The sequence below is a fragment of the Scyliorhinus canicula genome, chromosome 6 (genome assembly GCF_902713615.1).
Source record: "Scyliorhinus canicula chromosome 6, sScyCan1.1, whole genome shotgun sequence".
Classification (NCBI taxonomy): Eukaryota; Metazoa; Chordata; class Chondrichthyes; order Carcharhiniformes; family Scyliorhinidae; genus Scyliorhinus; species Scyliorhinus canicula.
The window spans coordinates 115080627-115100534 of NC_052151.1; the positions used below are offsets into that span (position 1 = coordinate 115080627).

The window sequence follows — 19908 nt, forward strand, 5'->3', positions numbered from 1 at the left end:
TAAAATTAAAAATGCAAAGTGTTTGCAAATTATTTGCTCTTATGAATATTTTTGCTGCATGCTTGCTAACAGTTGTTGCACCCTTTTGCATGAATTTTTAAAAATTATTTATATAATTTTCAGCTGTGACTGAAACAACTGGATAAAAATGACTAAAAATGTCGATACTGAAAATTTCCGAAAACATAATTCCGAAATAATGTATCCTTGGAACAGTGGCCGGAATTCTCCGGTCGTTGTGATTCACTTTTCCCACCGGAAACGCTAGCAGGTTTCGTGGCAGCATGAGGTGGTTACAATGGGAAATCCCATTGACAAGAGGCGGGAAGATCAAATCCCGCCACCAGTGAACGGCGTGCCGCCGAGAAACACGCAGCTGGGGAAATGGAGAATCTCGCCCAGTGTCTTTATAAGTGGAAAGAATATTAAGTAGTTACACTTCAAAGTTCTGAAGCTTTAAGGGGATGGATAAATTAAATGATTTGGTAATCTTTGGTAGTATTTTGTCTATGAATGTATTTGATGTTTTGCAGAAGTTGCGTTTTCAACATATTTAGTTGACCACTCTCCGAAAACTGGTCACATGAACCTTTCTTCACCAGATGTACGTGGGTTAGTGCATCTTAACCAAGCTTGTTTGTGAGTAGCCCAACATATTTTTTGCTTCTACTGCGCCAGAAATTACTTTAAAGTTTTCTATTGCTGTTTACATTTGTGTACTTTACATTATTGTTTCCCTGTCATAACTACTCTATATTGCCCGATAGTAATTTGGTGAGGCCAAATAAAAGGTATGTCAGCCAGTCCCTTTCTTCTGAGCTGGAACATGAACAGTATCTCTTTTCTCGCCTCATGAAAAAGGAACAAAAACAGTGTATCCTATCTAGCAAATCAAGGAATAATAATGGTAAATTAATGGCTGAAAATCAAATTTATGAACAGAGGATTTCAAAAATAGGCATTTTGTTTGCAGTTGCTACTGAGCAAGAGATTTATGTTGTCACAATATATTTTTTTAGTAGTTTTAGAAGGCACTCTGTTTTATAATTGGGCCCAGCAAGCCAAGAATCGTCACATAATAATGGACATAATAAATGCAATGCATCTGACTTCATCATTATGTTGAGTTTCCACTTGCCATAAGTTACAATAAAACAATAAGATGTCAGTCATTGAGAGATACATGGTCAGGAAACTAAATTTGGAGAAAAAAAAATTCCAATTAAGAGGCAATTTTGGTGTGGCCAATCCACCTACCCAGCACATCTTCGGGTTGTGGGGGTGAGACCCACGCAGACAAGGGGAGAATGTGCAAAGTCCACATGGGCAGTGACCCGAGTCCTAGGTGCCGTGAGGAAGTAGTGCTAACCACTGCATCACTATGCTGTCCCTCACAGTCAGGAAACTACACCTGAGGAGATAGAGACTGAGTGAGTCGCGCATTAGGTTTTCGTGGGAATTCAGTGCAAGGTGGAAATAGGTTCTTTCAGAACTCAGTGTTAAGTTTCGGTTAAATGTAATATTTGTTAAGTCCAAAATAAAAATAATATGAGAAAACCAAAGTAAAATAAAGTTAACGTAAGTGAAGTAGGGCTACATCATGGCATGTAGCTCAGTCACATGGAATGGATATCCTGTACAATGTTGCAAGTCAGGGATGGTACCAGTGACCAAAATGACCACACATGGAGGAGGTGCCACCAGTTACAGAATCTAGAGGTCTGGGTTTTGGAGCTCAAGCAGTGGCTGATGTCACTATGCGTGGCTGAGAGCTACATGGATAGCACATTCAGAGAGGTGGTGGTGCCGCAGGCTCGGAGTGTGAAGGCAGAAAGAGAACGGTGACCACCAGGCACTTCAAGAGAATCAGGCAGGTAGTGCAGGAGCCCACTGTCCCATTCGCTAATTGATTTTCTGTTTTGGATGCTGCTGAGGTTGTTGGTTCCTCTGAGAAACGCAGTCACAGCCAAGTTCATGGTACCACTTGATCCTTAAATTGAAGGATTAAGATCGTGAATCAGATTGGCTGGAACTAAAAAACAGCAAGAGACAGCAGACATTCGTGGGAGTTTTTTTATAGGCCACCAAACTGTAGTGCTAATGTTTGCATGGTATAAATCAGGAAATTAGAAATTTATGTAACGTGGGTAATACAGTAATAATGGGCAACTTAATTAACACATTGACCAAATCAGCATTGTGCACTGGAAGTTAAATTTCTGGAGTGTGTACGAGATGGATTTCTGTAGTAGTACTTTAAAAGCCAACTTGGGAAAGGCTAATTAATAACCTTGCTATAAAGGTACCTTTGGGAAATGGTGACCATAATAATGCATTAAGGTTGAATGTGATCCAGTTTATTCTGAAACTAGGCTCTTAAATCTGAAGAAAGGAAATGATGATGGTATGAGGGACAAGTTGGCTATGGTGGATTGGGAAAATGCACTAAACACTTGATGGTAGACAGACACTGGCTTGTATTTAAAGAAAAACTACACCATCTACAACAGATATACATTCCTCGAAGGAACAAACACACAAAGAGAAAGGTAAATCAATTGTGGTTGACAAATTAAGTTTAAAATTTCATTAACTTAAAGGAAATGGCTTTTAAGAATGCCAGAAAAAGTGGATAGCCTGAGGATTGGGAGAAAATTAGAACCCAGCAAAGGAGGAACAAAATAGGAAAAAGAGACTATGAATACAAACTAGCGAGAAACACGAAGGCAGATTTTAAAAGAGGAAAAGATTAGCTCGGACAAATGTAGGTCCGTTACAGATGGACATAGGAGAATTTATAGTGGGGAACAGGGAAATGGTGGAGGAACTAAACAGTTACTTTGCATCTGTCTTCACGGAAGAAGATACAAGAAGTCTCCCAGAAATACTAAGATACCAAATGGGCTTGTGAAACTGAGGAACTTAAATAAATTAGTATGAGTAAAGAGGTAGTACTTGAAAGGTTAACTGGATTGAAGGTTGATAAATACCCTCTGGACCAGATGAGCTTCATCTAAGAAAGAGGTTGAAAGAGGTGGCTAGAGAGACAGTGAACGCATTGGTGGTTATCTTTGAAAATGTTAAAGAATCTGTAAAGTCCTGTGGACTAGAAAGTATCAAATGTAACCTCATGATTTAAGAAGGGAACAGGAGGGAGAATAGAAAAGTACAGATCTGTTAGTTTGATGTCAGCACTGGGAAAGGTTAGAATCTATTACAAGGAATGTGATAACTGGACATTTAGAAATGAATGATAAAATTGGGCAACATGGATTTCTGAAAGGGAAATGGTGTTTGACCAACTTGGTGTTTTTGAGGATGTATTGTAACACTTGAAATTTTCAGAAGTGTTTTGATAAAGTCCTACACAGGAGATTAGTAAATAAAATTGAGCGCATGGGATTGGGGGGTATTTCCTGTTCTGGATTGAAAATTAGAACATGGAACATAGAAAACTGCAGCACAGAACAGGCCCTTCGGCCCACAATGTTGTGCTGCACTTTTGTTCTAGATTGAGAACAAATTAATCTACACCCCATCAATCTACCGTAATCCATGTACCTATTCAATAGCCGCTTGAAGGTCCCCAATGTTTCCGACTCAACTACTTCCACAAGCAGTGCATTCCATGCCCCACTACTCTCTGGGTAAAGAACCTACCTCTGACATCCCCCCTATATCTTCCACCATAAATTTTAAATTTATGTCCCCTTGTAATGGTTTGTTCCACCCGAGGAAAAGGTCTCTGACTGTCTACTCTATCTATTCCCCTGATCATCTTATAAACCTCTATCAAGCCTTCTCCGTTCTAATGAGAAAAGGCCGAGCACCCTCAACCTTTCCTCGTAAGACCTACTCTCCATTCCAGGCAACATCCTGGTAAATCTCCTTTGCACCTTTTCCAAAGCTTCCACATCCTTCCTAAAATGAGGTGACCAGAACTGCACACAGTACTCCAAATGTGGCCATACCAAGGTTCTGTACAGCTGCATCAGCACCTCACTGCTCTTAAATTCAATCCCTCTCCTAATGAACGCTAGCACACCTAAGGCCTTCTTCACAGCTCTATCCACTTGAGTGGCAACTTTCAAAGATCTAGGAACATAGAGCGCAAGATCTCTCTGCTCCTCCACATTACCGTTAACCTGTATTCCGCATTCATATTTGTCCTTCCAAATTGGACAACCTCACCTTTCAGGGTTAAACTCCATCCGCCACTTCTCAGCCCAGCTCTGCATCCTATCTATGTCTCTTTGCAGCCGACAACAGCCCTCCTCACTATCCACAACTCCACCAATCTTCGTATCGTCTGCAAATTTACTGACCCACCCTTCAACTCCCTCATCCAAGTCATTAATGAAAATCACAAACAGAAGAGGACCCAGAACTGATCCCTGCGGTACACCACTGGTAACTGGGCTCCAGGCTGAATATTTGCCATCCACCACCACTCTCTGACTTCTATCGGTTAGCCAGTTCGTTATCCAACTGGCCAAATTTATCACTATCCTATGCCTCCTTACTTTCTGCATAAGCCTACCATGGGGAACCTTATCAAATGCCGTACTAAAATCCATGTACACCACATCCACTGCTTTACCTTCATCCACGTGCTTGGTCACCTCCTCAAAGAATTCAATAAGATTTGTGAGGCAAGACCTACCCCTCACAATTCCGTGCTGACTATCCCTAACCAAGCAGTGTCTTTCCAGATGCTCAGGAATCCTATCCCCCAGTACCCTTTCCATTACTTTGCCTACCACCGAAGTAAGACTAACTGGCCTGTAATTCCCAGGGTTATCCCTTTTTTGAATAGGGGCACAACATTCGCCACTCTCCAATCCCCTTGTACCACCCCTGTTGACAGCGAGGACGAAAAGATCATTGCCAACGGCTGTGCAATTTCATCTCTTGCTTTCCATAGGATCCTTGGATATATCCCGTCAGGCTCGGGGGACTTGTCTATCCTCAAATTTTTCAAAATGCCTAACACATCTTCCTTCCTAACAAGTATCTCTTCGAGCTTACCAGTTTGTTTCACACTGTCCTCTCCAACAATATGGCCCCTCTCATTTGTAAAAACTGATGAAAAGTACTCGTTCAAGACCTCTCCTATCTCTTCTGACTCAATACACAATCTCGCTAAACAGGGGGCTCGATGGAGGCTCCACTGGGTGGCAACCATCGGTTCATCCCGGGGAACAAGGATGGGGGATTTAGCGGGTGGCAAAGGGCGGGCATCAGCAAATTGAGGGACCTGTTTATTGGCGGGAGGTTTGCGGGCCTGGGGGAACTGGAAGATAAATTTGGCCTTCCCCAAGGGAACATGTTCAGATACTTGCAGGTAAAGGCGTTTGCTATGCGACAGGTAGAGGGATTCCCTTTGCTGCCCTCGCAGGGGACGATGGACAGAGTGCTTTCGGGGGTGTGGGTCGGAGAGGGGAAGGTGTCTGACATCTATAAGGTAATGCAGGAGGTGGAGGAGTTGTCAGTGGAGGAGCTGAAGGCTAAATGGGAGGAGGAACTTGGGGAGCAGATGGAGGACGGGACTTGGGCGGATGCCTTGGACAGAGTCAACTCTTCCTCCTCATGTGCGAGGCATAGTCTCATCCAATTTAAGGTGCTGCACCGGGCCCACATGTCCGGGACTAGGATGAGTAGGTTCTTTGGGGGCGAGGACAGGTGCACCAGATGTTCGGGGAGTCCAGCGAACCACGGCCATATGTTCTGGGCATGCCCAGCACTGGAAGAATTCTGGAAGGGGGTGGCGGGGACGGTGTCGAGGGTGGTCGGATCCAGGGTCAAACCAGGGTGGGGACTCGCGATTTTTGGAGTTGCGGTAGAGCCGGGAGTGCAGGAGGCAAAAGAGGCCGGTGTCCTGGCCTTTGCGTCCCTAGTAGCCCGTCGAAGGATTCTGCTACAGTGGAAGGATGCAAGGCCCCCAAGTGTGGAGACCTGGATCGGTGACATGGCGGGATTTATAAAACAGGAACGGGTCAAATTTGCCCTGAGAGGATCAATACAAGGGTTCTATAAACGATGGCAGCCTTTTCTGGACTTCCTGGCGCAAAGATAGGTATCTTGGTCAATAGCAGCAGCAACCCGGGGGGGGGGGGGGGGGGGCGTTCCTTATTATAGTTTCTATTCTGTAACTTTATATTGTGTTAATTTGCGTTGTTGTTAAAATGCCATGTTGTGCATGGGGGTGGGGTGAATGTTTATGATTGTTAATATTGTTATTTTTGGTATTTTACTATGGTGCGTTATTGTTGTGTAATTTCAAAATTTTTCAATAAAAATTATTTACAAAAAAAAAATACACAATCTCGCTACTGTCCTCGATCAGACCCACCCTCGCTCTAGTCATTCTCATATTTCTCACATATGTGTAAAAGACCTTGGGGTTTTCCTTGATTCCACCCGCCAAAGATTTTTCATGCCCTCTCTTAGCTCTCCTAATCCCTTTCTTCAGTTCCCTCCTGGCTATCTTGTATCCCTCAAGCGCCCTGTCTGAACCTTATTTCCTCAGCCTTACATAAGTATCCTTCTTCCTCTTAAGACATTCAACCTCTCTTGTCAACCATGGTTCCCTCACTCGACCATCTCTTCCCTGCCTGACAGGGACATACATATCAAGGACACTTAGTATCTGTTCCTTGAACAAGTTCCACATTTCAATTGTGTCCTTCCCTGACAGCCTATGTTCCCAACTTATGCCCTTCAGTTCTTGTGTGACAGCATCGTATTTACCCTTCCCCCAATTGTAAATCTTGCCCTGATGCACGCACCTATCCCTCTCCATTACTAAAGTGAAAGTCCAAAATGCTCCCCCACTAACAAATCTATCACTTGCCCTGGTTCGTTACCAAATACCAAATCCAATATGGCCTCCCCTCTGGTCGGACAATCTAAAAACTGTGTTAGAAAAGCTTCCTGGACACACTGCAGAAACACCACCCCATCCAAACTATATGATCTAAAGAGTTTCCACTCAATATTTGGGAAGTTGAAGTCACCCATGACTACTACCCTGTGACTTCTGCACCATTCCAAAATCTGTTTCCCAATCTGTTCCTCCACGTCTCTGCTGCTATTGGGGGGCTTATAGAAAACACCCAACAAGGTGACTGCTCCTTTCCTATTTCTGACTTCAACCCATACTACCTCAGTAGGCAGATCCTCCTTGAACTGCCTTTCTGCAACTGTTATATTATCTCTAATTAACAATGCCACCCCCCACCTGTTTTACCACCCTCCCTAATCTTATTGAAACATCTATAACCAGGAACCTCCAACAACCATTTCTGCCCCTCTTCTATCCAAGTTTTCGTGATGGCCTCCACATCGTAGTCCCAAGTACCGATCTATGCCTTAAGTTCACCCACCTTATTCCTGATGCTTCTAGCGTTGAAGTATACACACTTCAACCCATCTCCGTGCCTGCAAGTACTCTCCTTTGTCAGTGTTACCTACCCCACTGCCTCACTACACGCTTTGACGTCCTGAACATCGGCTACCTTAGTTGCTGGAATACAAGACCGGTTCCCATTCTCCTGCCAAATTAGTTTAAACCCTCCCGAAGACAGAATTTAGAGAATAGGAATAAACGGATTATTCTCAGAATGGCAGACTTTTTCGACTGGAGTGCCAAAAGAATCAGTGCTAGGTCCACAGCTGTTCACAATCTATATAAATGATTTAGATGTGGGAATCAATTGTAAGATTTCTAAATTTGACAATGACACCAAACTGGGTGAGAATGTCACTTGTGAGGAGGATGAAAGAAGGCTTCAAGAGGATTTGGGACAGACTGAGTTAAAGGGCTAGAACATCGCAGGTGGAGTACAATGGGAATAAGTATGAAGTGGTTCACTTTGGTCGAAGAAACAGAAAGGAAGAATATTAAATGGTGAGAGGTTGGATGTGGGGTATCCAAAGGGATCTGCTGTTCTTCTTTGTGATCCACAAGCATTTAGAAAGGCTAGTGGTGTGTTGGCCTTCATCCCAAGGGAATTTGATTACAGGAGTAAAGATGTCTTGCTGCAATTGTGTAATGCCCTGGTGAGACTTCAGCTGGAGTATTGTATACAATTTTGGTCCCCTTATCTCAGGGATATACTTGCCATAGAGGGAGCGCAATGGAGGTTAACCAGATTAATCCCCGGGATGGCGAGATTGTTTTATTAGGAGAGATTGGGGAAACATTGTTTCTATTCCTTAGAGTTTCGAAGAATGAATTACAAAATTCTTGAAGGGTGTGGCAGGGTGGATGCTGATAAGGGCCAGGATTCTCCAATCCTGCGGCCAAGTTCTGACGCTGGCGTGAAAAGTGGCGCGGGCCACTCTGGCGTCAACGGGCCTCAACTGGCAGCTATCCACTCCTTCCCAGGCCACTGTGGAGGCCCCCCCAGCAGGATGGCCCCCGCAGACAGAACTCCGAGGTCCAGCAGGGTGGGACCATACGTAACCCACGCCGGCAGGACCCGGCCCATCCAAGCCCGGGAATCCCCGGGGGCGGGGGGCTGCTTTCAAGGGCCCCCGACCAGCGCGGTGGCGATCTCGTGGGTGCCCAAAAATCGGCGCAGGGTCGGAGAATTCCAGCCAAGATGTTTCCCCTGGTTGGTGAATCTAAAATCAGGAGACAAAATCTCAGGGTCAGGCTATTTAATCTTTTCTACCTGTGAGGGTTGTGGAAACTCTTGACCTGGAGAATGTTCCAAACAGAAATTGATATATTCTGGAGACGAATGACATCAAGGGAATTGGAGATAGCATGGGAGGGTGGTGTTGAGGTAGTTGATAGCCATGATGTAATTGAATGGAAGAATGGTCTACTCCTGTTCATACATTCCTAATTTGAATAACTGTAAATGTACAAGAAGGTGATTCATATATCAATTTTCTCGATGTGCTTTTCAGTTTTATGAAACGATGAGATTTGGCAATTTATGCAATTTATTGTAATTTAATGAATTGTTGTAATTTCCATCCTCTTGCTCTGCTATGCTGGCCATTGACTGTGTGGCTGAAGCCTTTTTGGAGGTTGAAGTTATGGAGCAGGTGATTCAAACCCTGGTACATTTGTTTAGTTGAGATATCTGAAGGACAATTCTGTGCTGCTAGTCAAATACCAGTTACACATTCAGGGAATAAAATACCATTCAGTTCACGAAGGGACAGGAAGGTGCATGGGCGTTTATAACCCTAAGACTTGGGGGGAGGGGTGGGGAGACAATTCTATAGATTTATTACCGTACCCAGTTATGGTGCTGCACCGGTCTTGGGGAAATTGATGATGTCTGTTACCTTGATGCATCTGTGGGCAATAACTTGGCTAATGCCTGTTGCTCAACTGGAAGACCCTGTGCAAACTTAAAAATTGATGACTAAGGTGATTTGCGAACTGGCAGCATGGTACAGGTGTTAGTGATAATCTGAAAGTCTTCTGGATGGAATTAGCACAGCTCCATTACAGTCTCCCTGTTAACGTTAGCCTATTCAGATGTATCTTGTGTCAATCTCTCAAGTAATTATGCCTGATATGATAGATCCATTATAATGTAGGGGAGATTGAGAGTGCACCTTATATGTTACTTGGTGTCTTAAGGCCCGTTCTACTCCTGGTGTTTCTCCTTATGGTGTGAGGGTTCTGTAAGAGATAGCTGCAGAGATAATCAGTGCTCTAGCTATGATTTTCCAAAATTTCCTTGATTCTGGAATGGTCCCAGTGGACAGTTGGTTGGAAGTTAATAAAAGTAACACTCTATTCAAGAAAGGAGGGAGAAAGAAAATAGGGAACTGCAGGCCCAGTGAGGCTAACATCAGTCATTGGGAAAGTGCTGGAGTCTATTGTTAAGGCAAATTCTGTTTGACAAATTTGCATTTTTTGAGAATGAAACTAGTAACGTAGAGAATGAGGAACCAGTGGATGTAGTGTACTTGGATTTCTGAAAGTCATTCAATAAAATGTCACTCAAAGGGTTAATACACAAGATAAAGACTTATAGAGTTGTGGTGATATATTAGCATGGGCAGCAGATTGATTAATGGTTAGAAGCAGAGAATAGGAATAAATGGGACATTTTTAAGTTAGGAGGCTGCGACTAGTGGAGGATCAATGCTGGGGCCTTGGTTATTTAAAATCCATATTAATACACAGATATATTACTCTCTGTCTCTTTGTCTAAGTTTGCTGGTGAAACAAAAGTAGGTGGGAATGCAAGTTGTGCGGCGGACACGAGGCGGCTACAAAGAAATATTGACAGATTTAGTGAGTGGACAACAAGGTGGCAGATGGAGTATGATGTGGTGAAGTGTAAGGTTGTTCAGTTTGGCCATACAATTAGAAAAGCATAGAAAACCAGAACATTTTTTAAAAGGGTGGAACTTTTAAATGTTGATGCTCTGAGAAATTTGGGTGTACTAATAAAAGGTTCACAAAAAGTTAGCATGCAATAAAACAAACAATTGGGAAAGCAATGGTATGTTGGCTTTAATTCCAAGGGACCTGGAGCACAGGAATAAAGTCTTGCTACTGTGGGTAATTTTAGACTCCATATTTAAGGAAGAGTAAATTTACAGTAGTGTGAACATTCATTTGATTGATTCCTGGGATGAGAGGGTGTCCTATAGTCGTAGACTTATGGAATGAAGTCAATATCCTTAGAGTTTAGAAGAATGAGAGGGGATCCAGGGAATAGGGCCGCATGGTGGCACAGTGGTTAATACTGCTACCTCACAGCGCTAGGGACCTGGGTTCAATTTCGGTCTTGGGTGACTGTGTGGAATCTGCACGTTCTCTCCGTGTCTGCGTGGGTTTCCTCCCACAGTCTAAAGCTGTGCAGATTAGGTGGGTTGGCCATTCTAAAAAGAAATATCCCCTTAGTGTCCAAAAGGTTGGGTGGGGTTATGGTTATAGGCCAGGACTCTGGACTTAGGTGGGATGCTCTTTCAGAGGATCAGTGCAGTTTTAAGATAAGGGACTAATCATTTAGGACTGAGATGAGGATAATTTATTTTAACAAAAGGTTGTGAATCTTTGGAATTATTTACCATAAGAGGATTGTGGATGTGGCATTATTGAATACTTAAGACTGAGATTGACAGAAGTTTGGTCTATCTAGGAATCAAGGGACAGTGGGTGCAGGTGAAAAATGGGGTGGAAGCCGAAGATCAACCATGATGGTATTGAATGGTGCAGCAGGTTCTTCGGAACATCTCCTAAGCCTGGGGTTTATAGTGTGCTGAATGCAACCCCATGGGTGTCAAAAATTTGAATGGATAATTTTCATATTTATGATTTCCAGTGAAGAACTTCATGATATGAGCATGAAGGCCAGTTTGCTTGATGCACAACGTTCACAATTTTCTGTCCATTAAAGTCAGTATTTATGAATTGAGTAGTGTGTGAAGGCTAGCCAGCACTTACTGAACTGCTGTTACATCATATTATCACAAGTGTTAGGTTTGACACTACAGCAGTTGTAAGGTAATAATTTTTCAAATAAATTTAAAGAAGAGACAGATATGTCCATAGAAATTACTGCAAATATCTGACTTAAAGGTTTAGCATACACAAGAATAATTAGGAAGGTTTTTTAATGCATTCATGGGATGTGGGTGTCATTGGCTAGGCCTGTATTCATTGCCCATCCCTAACTGCCCTTGAGAACGTAGTGGTGAGCTGCTTTCTTAAACACTGCAGGCCGTTGTGTAGATACACCCACCATGCTGTTAGAGAAGTAGTTCTGTGATTTTGACCCAGCGACAGTGAAGGAACTGCAAAATATTTCCAAGTCAGGATTGTGAGTGGCTTGGAGGGGAACTTCCAGTGGTATCTGCTGTCCTAGATGGTTGTGGTTGTGAACCTTTCACCACATTCCTGACTTTACCTTGTAACTAGTGGGCAGGCTTTGGGGCGTCAGGAGTGAGTTACTCACTGCAGACATTCCTAACCTCAGACCTGCTCTTGTAGCCACGGTATATGGCTAGTCCAGTTGGGTTCCTGGTCAATGGTAACCCCCCAGGATGTTGCTATTGGAGGATTCAGTAATGGTAGTGACATTGAAAGTCAAGGGACGATGGTTTAGATTCTCTCTTATTGGGAGATGGTCATTTCCTGTCACTTGTGTGGCACAAATGTTACTTGCTACTTGTAAACCCAAGCCTGGATATGGTCCAGGACTTGTTGCATTTGGACATGGGCTGCTTCAGTGTCTGATGAGTAGTGAATGGCGATGAACATTGTTCAATTATCAATGAACAACCCCACTTCTGACCTTATTATGGAAGGAAGGTTATTGATGAAGCAGCTAAAGATGGTTGAGCCACGGAACCCCTGTAGGGATGTCCTGAAGCTGAGATGACTGACTTTCAACAACCATCACCATCTTCCTTTGTCCAGCCAATGGAGAGTTTTCCTCTTGATTCTCATTAACTCCTGTTCTGCTGGGGCTTCTTGATGCCATATTCAGTAAAATGCAGCATTGATATCAATGGCAGTCGCTCTCCCTCCCTCTGGTATTCCGTTATTTTGTCCATGTGAACCATGTGAGGTCATGAGCTGGCGGAACCCAAACTGAGCATATGTAGGTGTACCATTGCCACATTGTCATTGCCAGGAATGACAGCACCACCTTAGTTTTCTGTTTCTCTCTGACACTTAATTAAACAGCTCTAAGGTTTGAAAGGCTAAGTGCAAGCTGCTAGAATCTGAATCCTCAGCTTCTGGGACCCAGATCTAAAACTCAACTGATTGGACTAATTGACAACCCCATAAGTAATTTAACTGGTAATTTCCTTTATTGGTCAGATGTACTGTATGTTGTATGTAATATTTTAATTTTCTTTTTTCTAATAGAAATAATATAGGAAATATTAAAAAAGCAGTGACTGATTCACATTCACAGAAGTCTTTTCCACTCATAAAGACAGAACCTCAGGAAGAAATTCCAATAGCAGACTCATCAGAATGTTATCCGTATCCTTTTCAATATGGTGTTGGAATTTACTTTCCAGCAAGACATCAAAAAGAGACAGAAAAAACATAGGTGTCCAACTTATTAATAGTCTCCTATTTAAGGTAATTTATATAATGGAGTATTACTGGTGTCAGACTTCTGGAAGAACCCATAACTTAATTTGGATATTTTCCAGTTTCAAGAACATAGCAGGAATTGGAGGTGAAACGGAATGAATTATTAATTAGACACAAAGATACATGTACAGATCCAAGTTTCCAGCAATACTAATTGAGTTTATTCAGCAAATAGCTGAATTGTGTAGATCATTCAGGTCCTCGGATTGATTCTTGGATTCTGTTGAATTAATTGATTTAGTGCTGATGGTGGTGGGATGCTATAACTAGCCCTAGTGCCCTGAATTACGATAGATTATCATAGAATTTACAGTGCAGGAGGAGGCCATTCGGCCCATCGAGTCTGCACCGGCTCTTTGAAAGAGCACCCTACCCAAGCCCACACCTCCACCCTATCCCCATAACCCAGTAACCCCACCCAACACTAAGGGCAATTTTGGACACTAAGGGCAATTTATCGTGGCCAATCCACCTAACCTGCACATCTTTGGACTGTGGGAGGAAACCGGAGCACCCGGAGGAAACTCACACACACACGGGGAGGATGTGCAGACTCTGCACAGACAGTGACCCAAGCCGGAATCGAACCTGGGACCCTGGAGCTGTGAAGCAATTGTGCTATCCACAATGCTACCGTGCTGCCCCACCAAAGCCTATTATCGGAGTCAAGAAATCAATGAAACATCAGACACGTGTTGAACGTGATAATGACCCCATCCGGGGAGAGAACACCAGAAATGATCATCTGCCTGGACGCAGAAAAGGCCTTCGACAGAGTTGAATGGAAGTACCTCATAGAGGCACTGGAACGGTTTGGGTTTGGGCCAGGGTTCACTTACTGGGTGAAAGTACTGTACAGCAAGTGTGCAAACACCACCAGGCTACACAGTGGTAGAGGCAGGGATGCCCGCTGTCCTTTTTGCCCTGGAAATCAAACCATGGGCGATCGCCCTCAGAGCAGTGAAGGGGTGGAGAGGTATCCAAAGGAGGAGACAGAGCATAGAGTCTCACTCTATGCGAATGATCTGCTCCTCTACATCTCGACAAGCTAATCTGGCGTTTGTGAGTAGCCACGTTCTGGACGTGGTACTAAATGAGGCAGTAATTCAGCCGAACCGAAATGTCCGCCACGGGCCCATCTACAACAACCACAGGTTCGCTCTCTCAATAATGAACGTTTTGAGACGGACAAGCAGGAGGGATAAAGTTGCAGGGACCGGTCGGAGGGCAAGCTAAGAGCCAAACCAAATTGTAAATAAATGCCTCGAAATAATATGGCCATTTGGGGAATGTAAAGTATGTATGCCGACTAAAGTGTGCAGGGTCATGGCCACATTGTTGTAAAGATACTCGCTTGTATGCAAGCAAGGTGAGGAATACATCCAATGCTTTTCATGACGTGAAACTTTGAGTAACAGAAATGAATGTTGACAAAATATTGAATAAAGAGTAATTGATATGAATACCAAGAAGTAACCAGATAGGCAACTATTAAAACAGGCTTTTATAGAAATGCTGGATTTATTAGTCTAGTCTTTAAAGTATATGATTATAATTCCATTTCTCACAAGGCACTGCACAACTTAGTCCTTTATTAGGCTTTGTTGGCAAGCCAAAGATTCAACAGGAAAACAGATCATAAAGCCCTTAAACAAACTAACTTGATACCAATCTGGAGGTCACTAAAATGCCCATAAGCGAGATCAGTTCGATCTTGTTTTGTTCCATGCTCTCTTGGTTAGGTACACATAGAACTTCCCCAAATCTCTTTTTTTAAACTCTTAAGGGCGCAATTCAAAGGAAAAATTTCTAAGTTTGTTTTGTGGCGGGATTTTCAGGGAGTTTCCTGCTGGCAAGTTCCCCTCCACTATCCAAAGACACTTGCTCACTTTTCTGGGCCCTGGTGTGTTTCCATTTTTTCAGCACTGGGGAGCTGAACTCAGAGATCGGGCCGCCATTTTGAAAGGGTGCCCCAATCTCTAAGTGAGCTGGTGAGTCTCCCACATCCGACCACCCATGGGAACTATCACCACCCCTCCCCCCATGGGAACTACCGCATACCACCCCCCCACTATGGTGTCCCTGGTGACCCTGTGATGAACGTATTGCATTAACCATTCACCATGTATGTAACTGTACCACGCTGTTACCCATGAGGGCTCCACCTACGGACCATTGTAAGGTATTACCTGTGATGTATCATGTTGGTGCCTTTGTGGGCTCTGTCGCTGGCTCCTCCCCTTGACGGGAGGTATAAAGAGCAGTAGCCTGTAGGCAGCTCTCAGTAGCAGAGCAGTCACAGGCTGGCACTGTTCTAGTCGATTAAAGCCACAGTTTACTTCAACTCCTTGTTTCGCGTGAATTGATGGTCGCATCAGACCCCCCACTTCAGGCCTGCCCAAGCTCCCTTACAGCATCCTCCCCCCTTCCAGGATCCCCACAACCTGCCTGCCTTCCCTGAAAACCCCCACCCTTGAAATCCTCCACCCTCCTTTCATGGTCATGGCCCCCCTCCGGTTCTGACCCTTGGCACTGGCAGCCAGGCACCCTTGCACTGCCACTTGGCATCCAGGCAGTGCTGCCAGCTTAGTGCCAAGGTGCCAGCTGGGCAGTGCTAACGTGCCTACATTCTGGGGGAGAGCCACCCTGCACTGACCCTGACCACTCAGTGGTGTCCGATGGCCCAAGAGATCCCAACCTCCCACCCCCCGCTGCTGTTTTCACATTCTTGTGGACCAGCACTGATCGGCGCCAAGCTGCAGCCACGCTGGGAGGCCGGTAGATCCCGGGTACGTAGGCCTTAAGTAGGTTTATGATCTACTTAACCGAGCACCCTTTCGGATGGAGGTCCTGATTCCAACGCCTCGCGAGACATGTGTGAATCCCGTGAGGTGCAGAGGCTGCCGGGAAGCCCACGGGAGGCTTCATCCTTGATTCTCCGGCCACGATGTGCACTCGCTGGAGTGCAATGCGACCAGCGAATCGCACTCTCAATCTCTCCTTTTAAACTCCTGTGGACTTACATGATTAGTACCACACCTACTCTTTGTATGCCTGCACCTTAAGAAAAATTAAACAAGTCTATATAAGGTGAAATTAATAGGTAGACATACAACTACCAATAGCTGATGAGGGTAACATTGTACCGGTGAGCAATATACTTGGTATACAATATATTCTTTTCTGTATCTGGTTATAGAGCATAAAACCTATTGATATTTTTTGTCATTAATCATACTTAACTCCAGTTCCAGCCTGTTTAATCTCTCCAGTATGTTATTTCCACATTTTGTTGTTCATTTTATTAGTATGGCTACTTCATGGTCCAGTAATAGTTCTACATTCTAATGTGATTTTCATTAATACATTAGACGGGGCAGAGAATATAACATATAAGAAAGGGAAGGTTATGCTGGAACTGTATAAAGTGCTAGTTCGTCTGCAGCTGGAGTATTGCATACAGTTCTGATCAGCGCACTGTAGAAAGATTTGATTGCATTAGAGAGGGAACAGAGGAGATTTACAAAGAGGTTGCCTGTGCAGGAGAATTCTAGTTATGAGGTAAGATTGGTTAAGCTCGGGTTGTTCTCTTTGGAACAGAGGAATCTGAGAGGGGAACCCAATTGAAGTGTATGGAATTATGAGGCGTCTGGAATTGAGTGGATAGGAATGCTCTATTCCCTTGGTTGAGGGGTCCATAACCAAAAGGAAAAGATCCAGGACTTTTAGAGTGGATTTGAAGGAGATTTATTCCCCTAGCGAGCTGAAACTCACTTCCTGGAAGAGGGGTAGAAGCAGAAACCCTCAGAACATTTGAAAAGTAATTGAATATGTACTTAAAGTGCCATAAACTATAAAATTACGAACCAAGAGCTGGAAAGTGGGTTTAGGCTGCAGGGCTCCTTATCAGCTGGTTTGGACACAATGGACTGAATAGTCTCCTATGCTTTAAATTCCTATGATTAGCTATATATTTACATTTTAATTCATTAATTCTATATTCATCAATGTGCGACCAACTGCAATAATATTCCCTTTCATTGTTGTCGCATCTTCTTCTTCCCTGCACTGAAAACAGGAAACTCCGATGGCAACATGATGTACAAATTCAAGTGTACAATGTAAGCTACTCCAATACCCAACCAGTAGTATTACAATATTTTAGAATTCAATGCAATTGTAGGAAATATTATCCTTAATTTATTCTTATCAGGCACCAGCATTATCAGGATATGCAACTGAAATTTCTGGTTGTAGTTGAAGGACCCTATACAGCATCATTAATAACTTTTCTAATGAACTCACCATATATGGTCGCACAAGAGGGTGTACAAAGAGGACTGCCACCCACACTGCTTTGCCCTGTGGCCTTCCCCGGAGCATCTTTACAGTTGCTCCAGGTAAGTTTCTGTTGCATGAATTGGAAAAATATTTTCAGTGACTGAATAAAGAGTGACTAAGTCATCTGTCAATACAATTTTTTAAAAAGTTACTTTTCACTTCGTAATTTAAAAAGTAAATTTGAAATTGGAATTTACTTTGAGGGGTATCTGAAGAAAAGTGTGTATTTGTGAGCATTATGGTTTTTCTTTGATTATGGGTGTAAGCCTGAAATGCAATTTGTTGTCAGATGTTGGGATGGATTATCCGCCACCCGACGATGGCAGCTAGAATCGCGATTGTGTGGAGAATACCGGGAAATGCAAAAATCGCAATTTGAGCCTGCACCGATTCCGACGCCGTGCTTCGGCCCCCCTCTGCGGCGGTACTGAAGTTCGCATCCTGCACTGGCGGTCTCATGCATTTGCATGGATTCGAATGTCATTAGTGGGTTGGACACCACATGCTCCAGCCCTCTGCGATCTTCCACCCCCCCCCCAGGCGGGGGTCATGCAGGCACGGCGAATTGGTGCAAGTATTTAACAAGCAGGGCCCGGGCCCTATGGCTGTTGTGGTGGAGTGGGAAGATCAGAAACCTCTCTAAACGTGGCTGATCTTGCTGGGGAGGTGGCTGCCAAGTCCATGGATTCTGAGTGTCCCCCTCGGGATCGGGCTGGCCTGGCTGAGACTGCCATTTGTGCAGTATGATTTAAAGGCACCCCTGTGGTGCAACTTACAAACCTCCTGGGCAGCCAGCCCCCCCCCCCCCCCCCCCCCTCCCCCCTCCCCCCGGGACTTTTTAAGCTTACTGGAGAGGGGAGCAAGAACAGATTGCTCACAATTCTTTATTTACTTCCTCTCCTGTATTGTTGATTTAACATTATCTGTCTACCTATGTGTTAAACCTTTGAAAACACTCCAGAATATGTATCATACATAATATATAACAATATAATTCTGGACTTTTTTTCTCACTCTTGTAGGTTGCCAATACCTGTGGAAAAGTTCAGGGTTGCCTTGGTCCTACTGACTCTTACAGTTTAGAGATCACAGGTCCCATTCTTCCTCACTCAATGGACTGCATCAATCATATTCTGCAGTGCAATGAATATGGTGGAACATTGACAGTTGTTAATGTTCAGGAGTGCACCTCTGTTTTCAATGTACATTTATCTAGTTAGTTAAAATCAATACACACAATATATATATATATATATATATATATAGTCACCACTATATCAGACATAGTTATATTTAAAAGTAACTTTAAAAAGATAAACTTTTGCCATGAACTGTTGTACCCCTCCAGCAAACTGTTGTACATTTCTTCAGAACTCTTCCTTGCTCTGAGGCTAAGCTGCTCTCCCGAAGCTAAGGAAAATGTAATGGAAAATAAGTACATTTACAAAAAAAAAAATAAGAATACTCCTATCTATAATTTAAAGGCTGTAATGAACTTACCGGTGTAGATTTATTGTACGATTAGGTGTAATTTTCACGGATTTATCAGTTTTAGCATTTCCAGTACAGGCCAGAATTGTCCCTTGTGTGCTGACTATTAGCAGAGTTTATTTCACTGAAGATTAAATACACTATTATTGTGAAAGTACATTTTTCTGTATCAGGCACAATACTGATCAATATTGTGAATATATGTATATTCATTTTTATAATCTAGTTTGATTATGGGCAATAGAATCCACTAAGTTATATTTATATTGTGTATTAATATTGACTAACAGGAAAAAAAATAAGTGATATTAGGAAAGTCTGGATACAATGCAGGGAATATCTTATTAACAATTATTTTGCATTAAATTAACTATTAAATATTGGATATAAAATTAAATGTTATCTATATTTGGTGCACGGTAATCTGTATTAAATGACAGCTGTAATAAACAAATATTAAATGTATATTAATGCTGTAATGCACAATCATTTTGCATCACAGTGTAATCTGCAATGTTTACCACGTAAGCTACATATTTGATCCTTGACGTACATTGCAAAATGCAAGTTATTTAATTGTCTCCTTGTCAATTAAATGTACATATACATAATATATATTATTTAATGGACTAATTATTTCATGCTGCCTTTCCTGTTATACATCCATGTCGCAAATAGTTTTCTAAATTTATTAAAACAATGAAAAATTTAAATTAATAGTCATTTTCACAGTCTTTAAATTATTATTGTGGCCTGTTATTGTAATTTTTTGTATTATTAAGAAGCCAAGGCCCTTAGTTTCAAACATTACCAAGGCTGAAAATGGAAGAAAATTTATGATAAATTAAGAAGGGTTGATTCGGTGATGTACATCTTTGGATTTAAACATCTGCAGATTAGAGGAGAAGTAAAAAGTTGGTAATATCACCTTGAGATTGTGGAAAAGAATAACTTGGAGAAGGAATTGCTGCAATAGTTTT

The 19908-nt window shown here is 42.9% G+C and overlaps 1 protein-coding gene across 1 annotated transcript in view; it reads left to right on the forward strand.

Moving 5' to 3' along the window:
• The window catches only part of LOC119967416 (protein downstream neighbor of Son-like), a 48308-nt gene extending 28915 nt beyond the window's left edge, over positions 1-19393 (forward strand). The window contains exons 6-9 of the mRNA XM_038799940.1: positions 534-639; positions 12860-12979; positions 17310-17496; positions 18460-19393. Of these exons, the coding sequence (XP_038655868.1) occupies positions 534-639; positions 12860-12979; positions 17310-17496; positions 18460-18657 (611 nt within the window). The 3' untranslated portion in view covers positions 18658-19393. The remainder of the gene's footprint in view (positions 1-533; positions 640-12859; positions 12980-17309; positions 17497-18459) is intronic.
• The last annotated feature ends 515 nt before the right edge of the window (positions 19394-19908 follow it).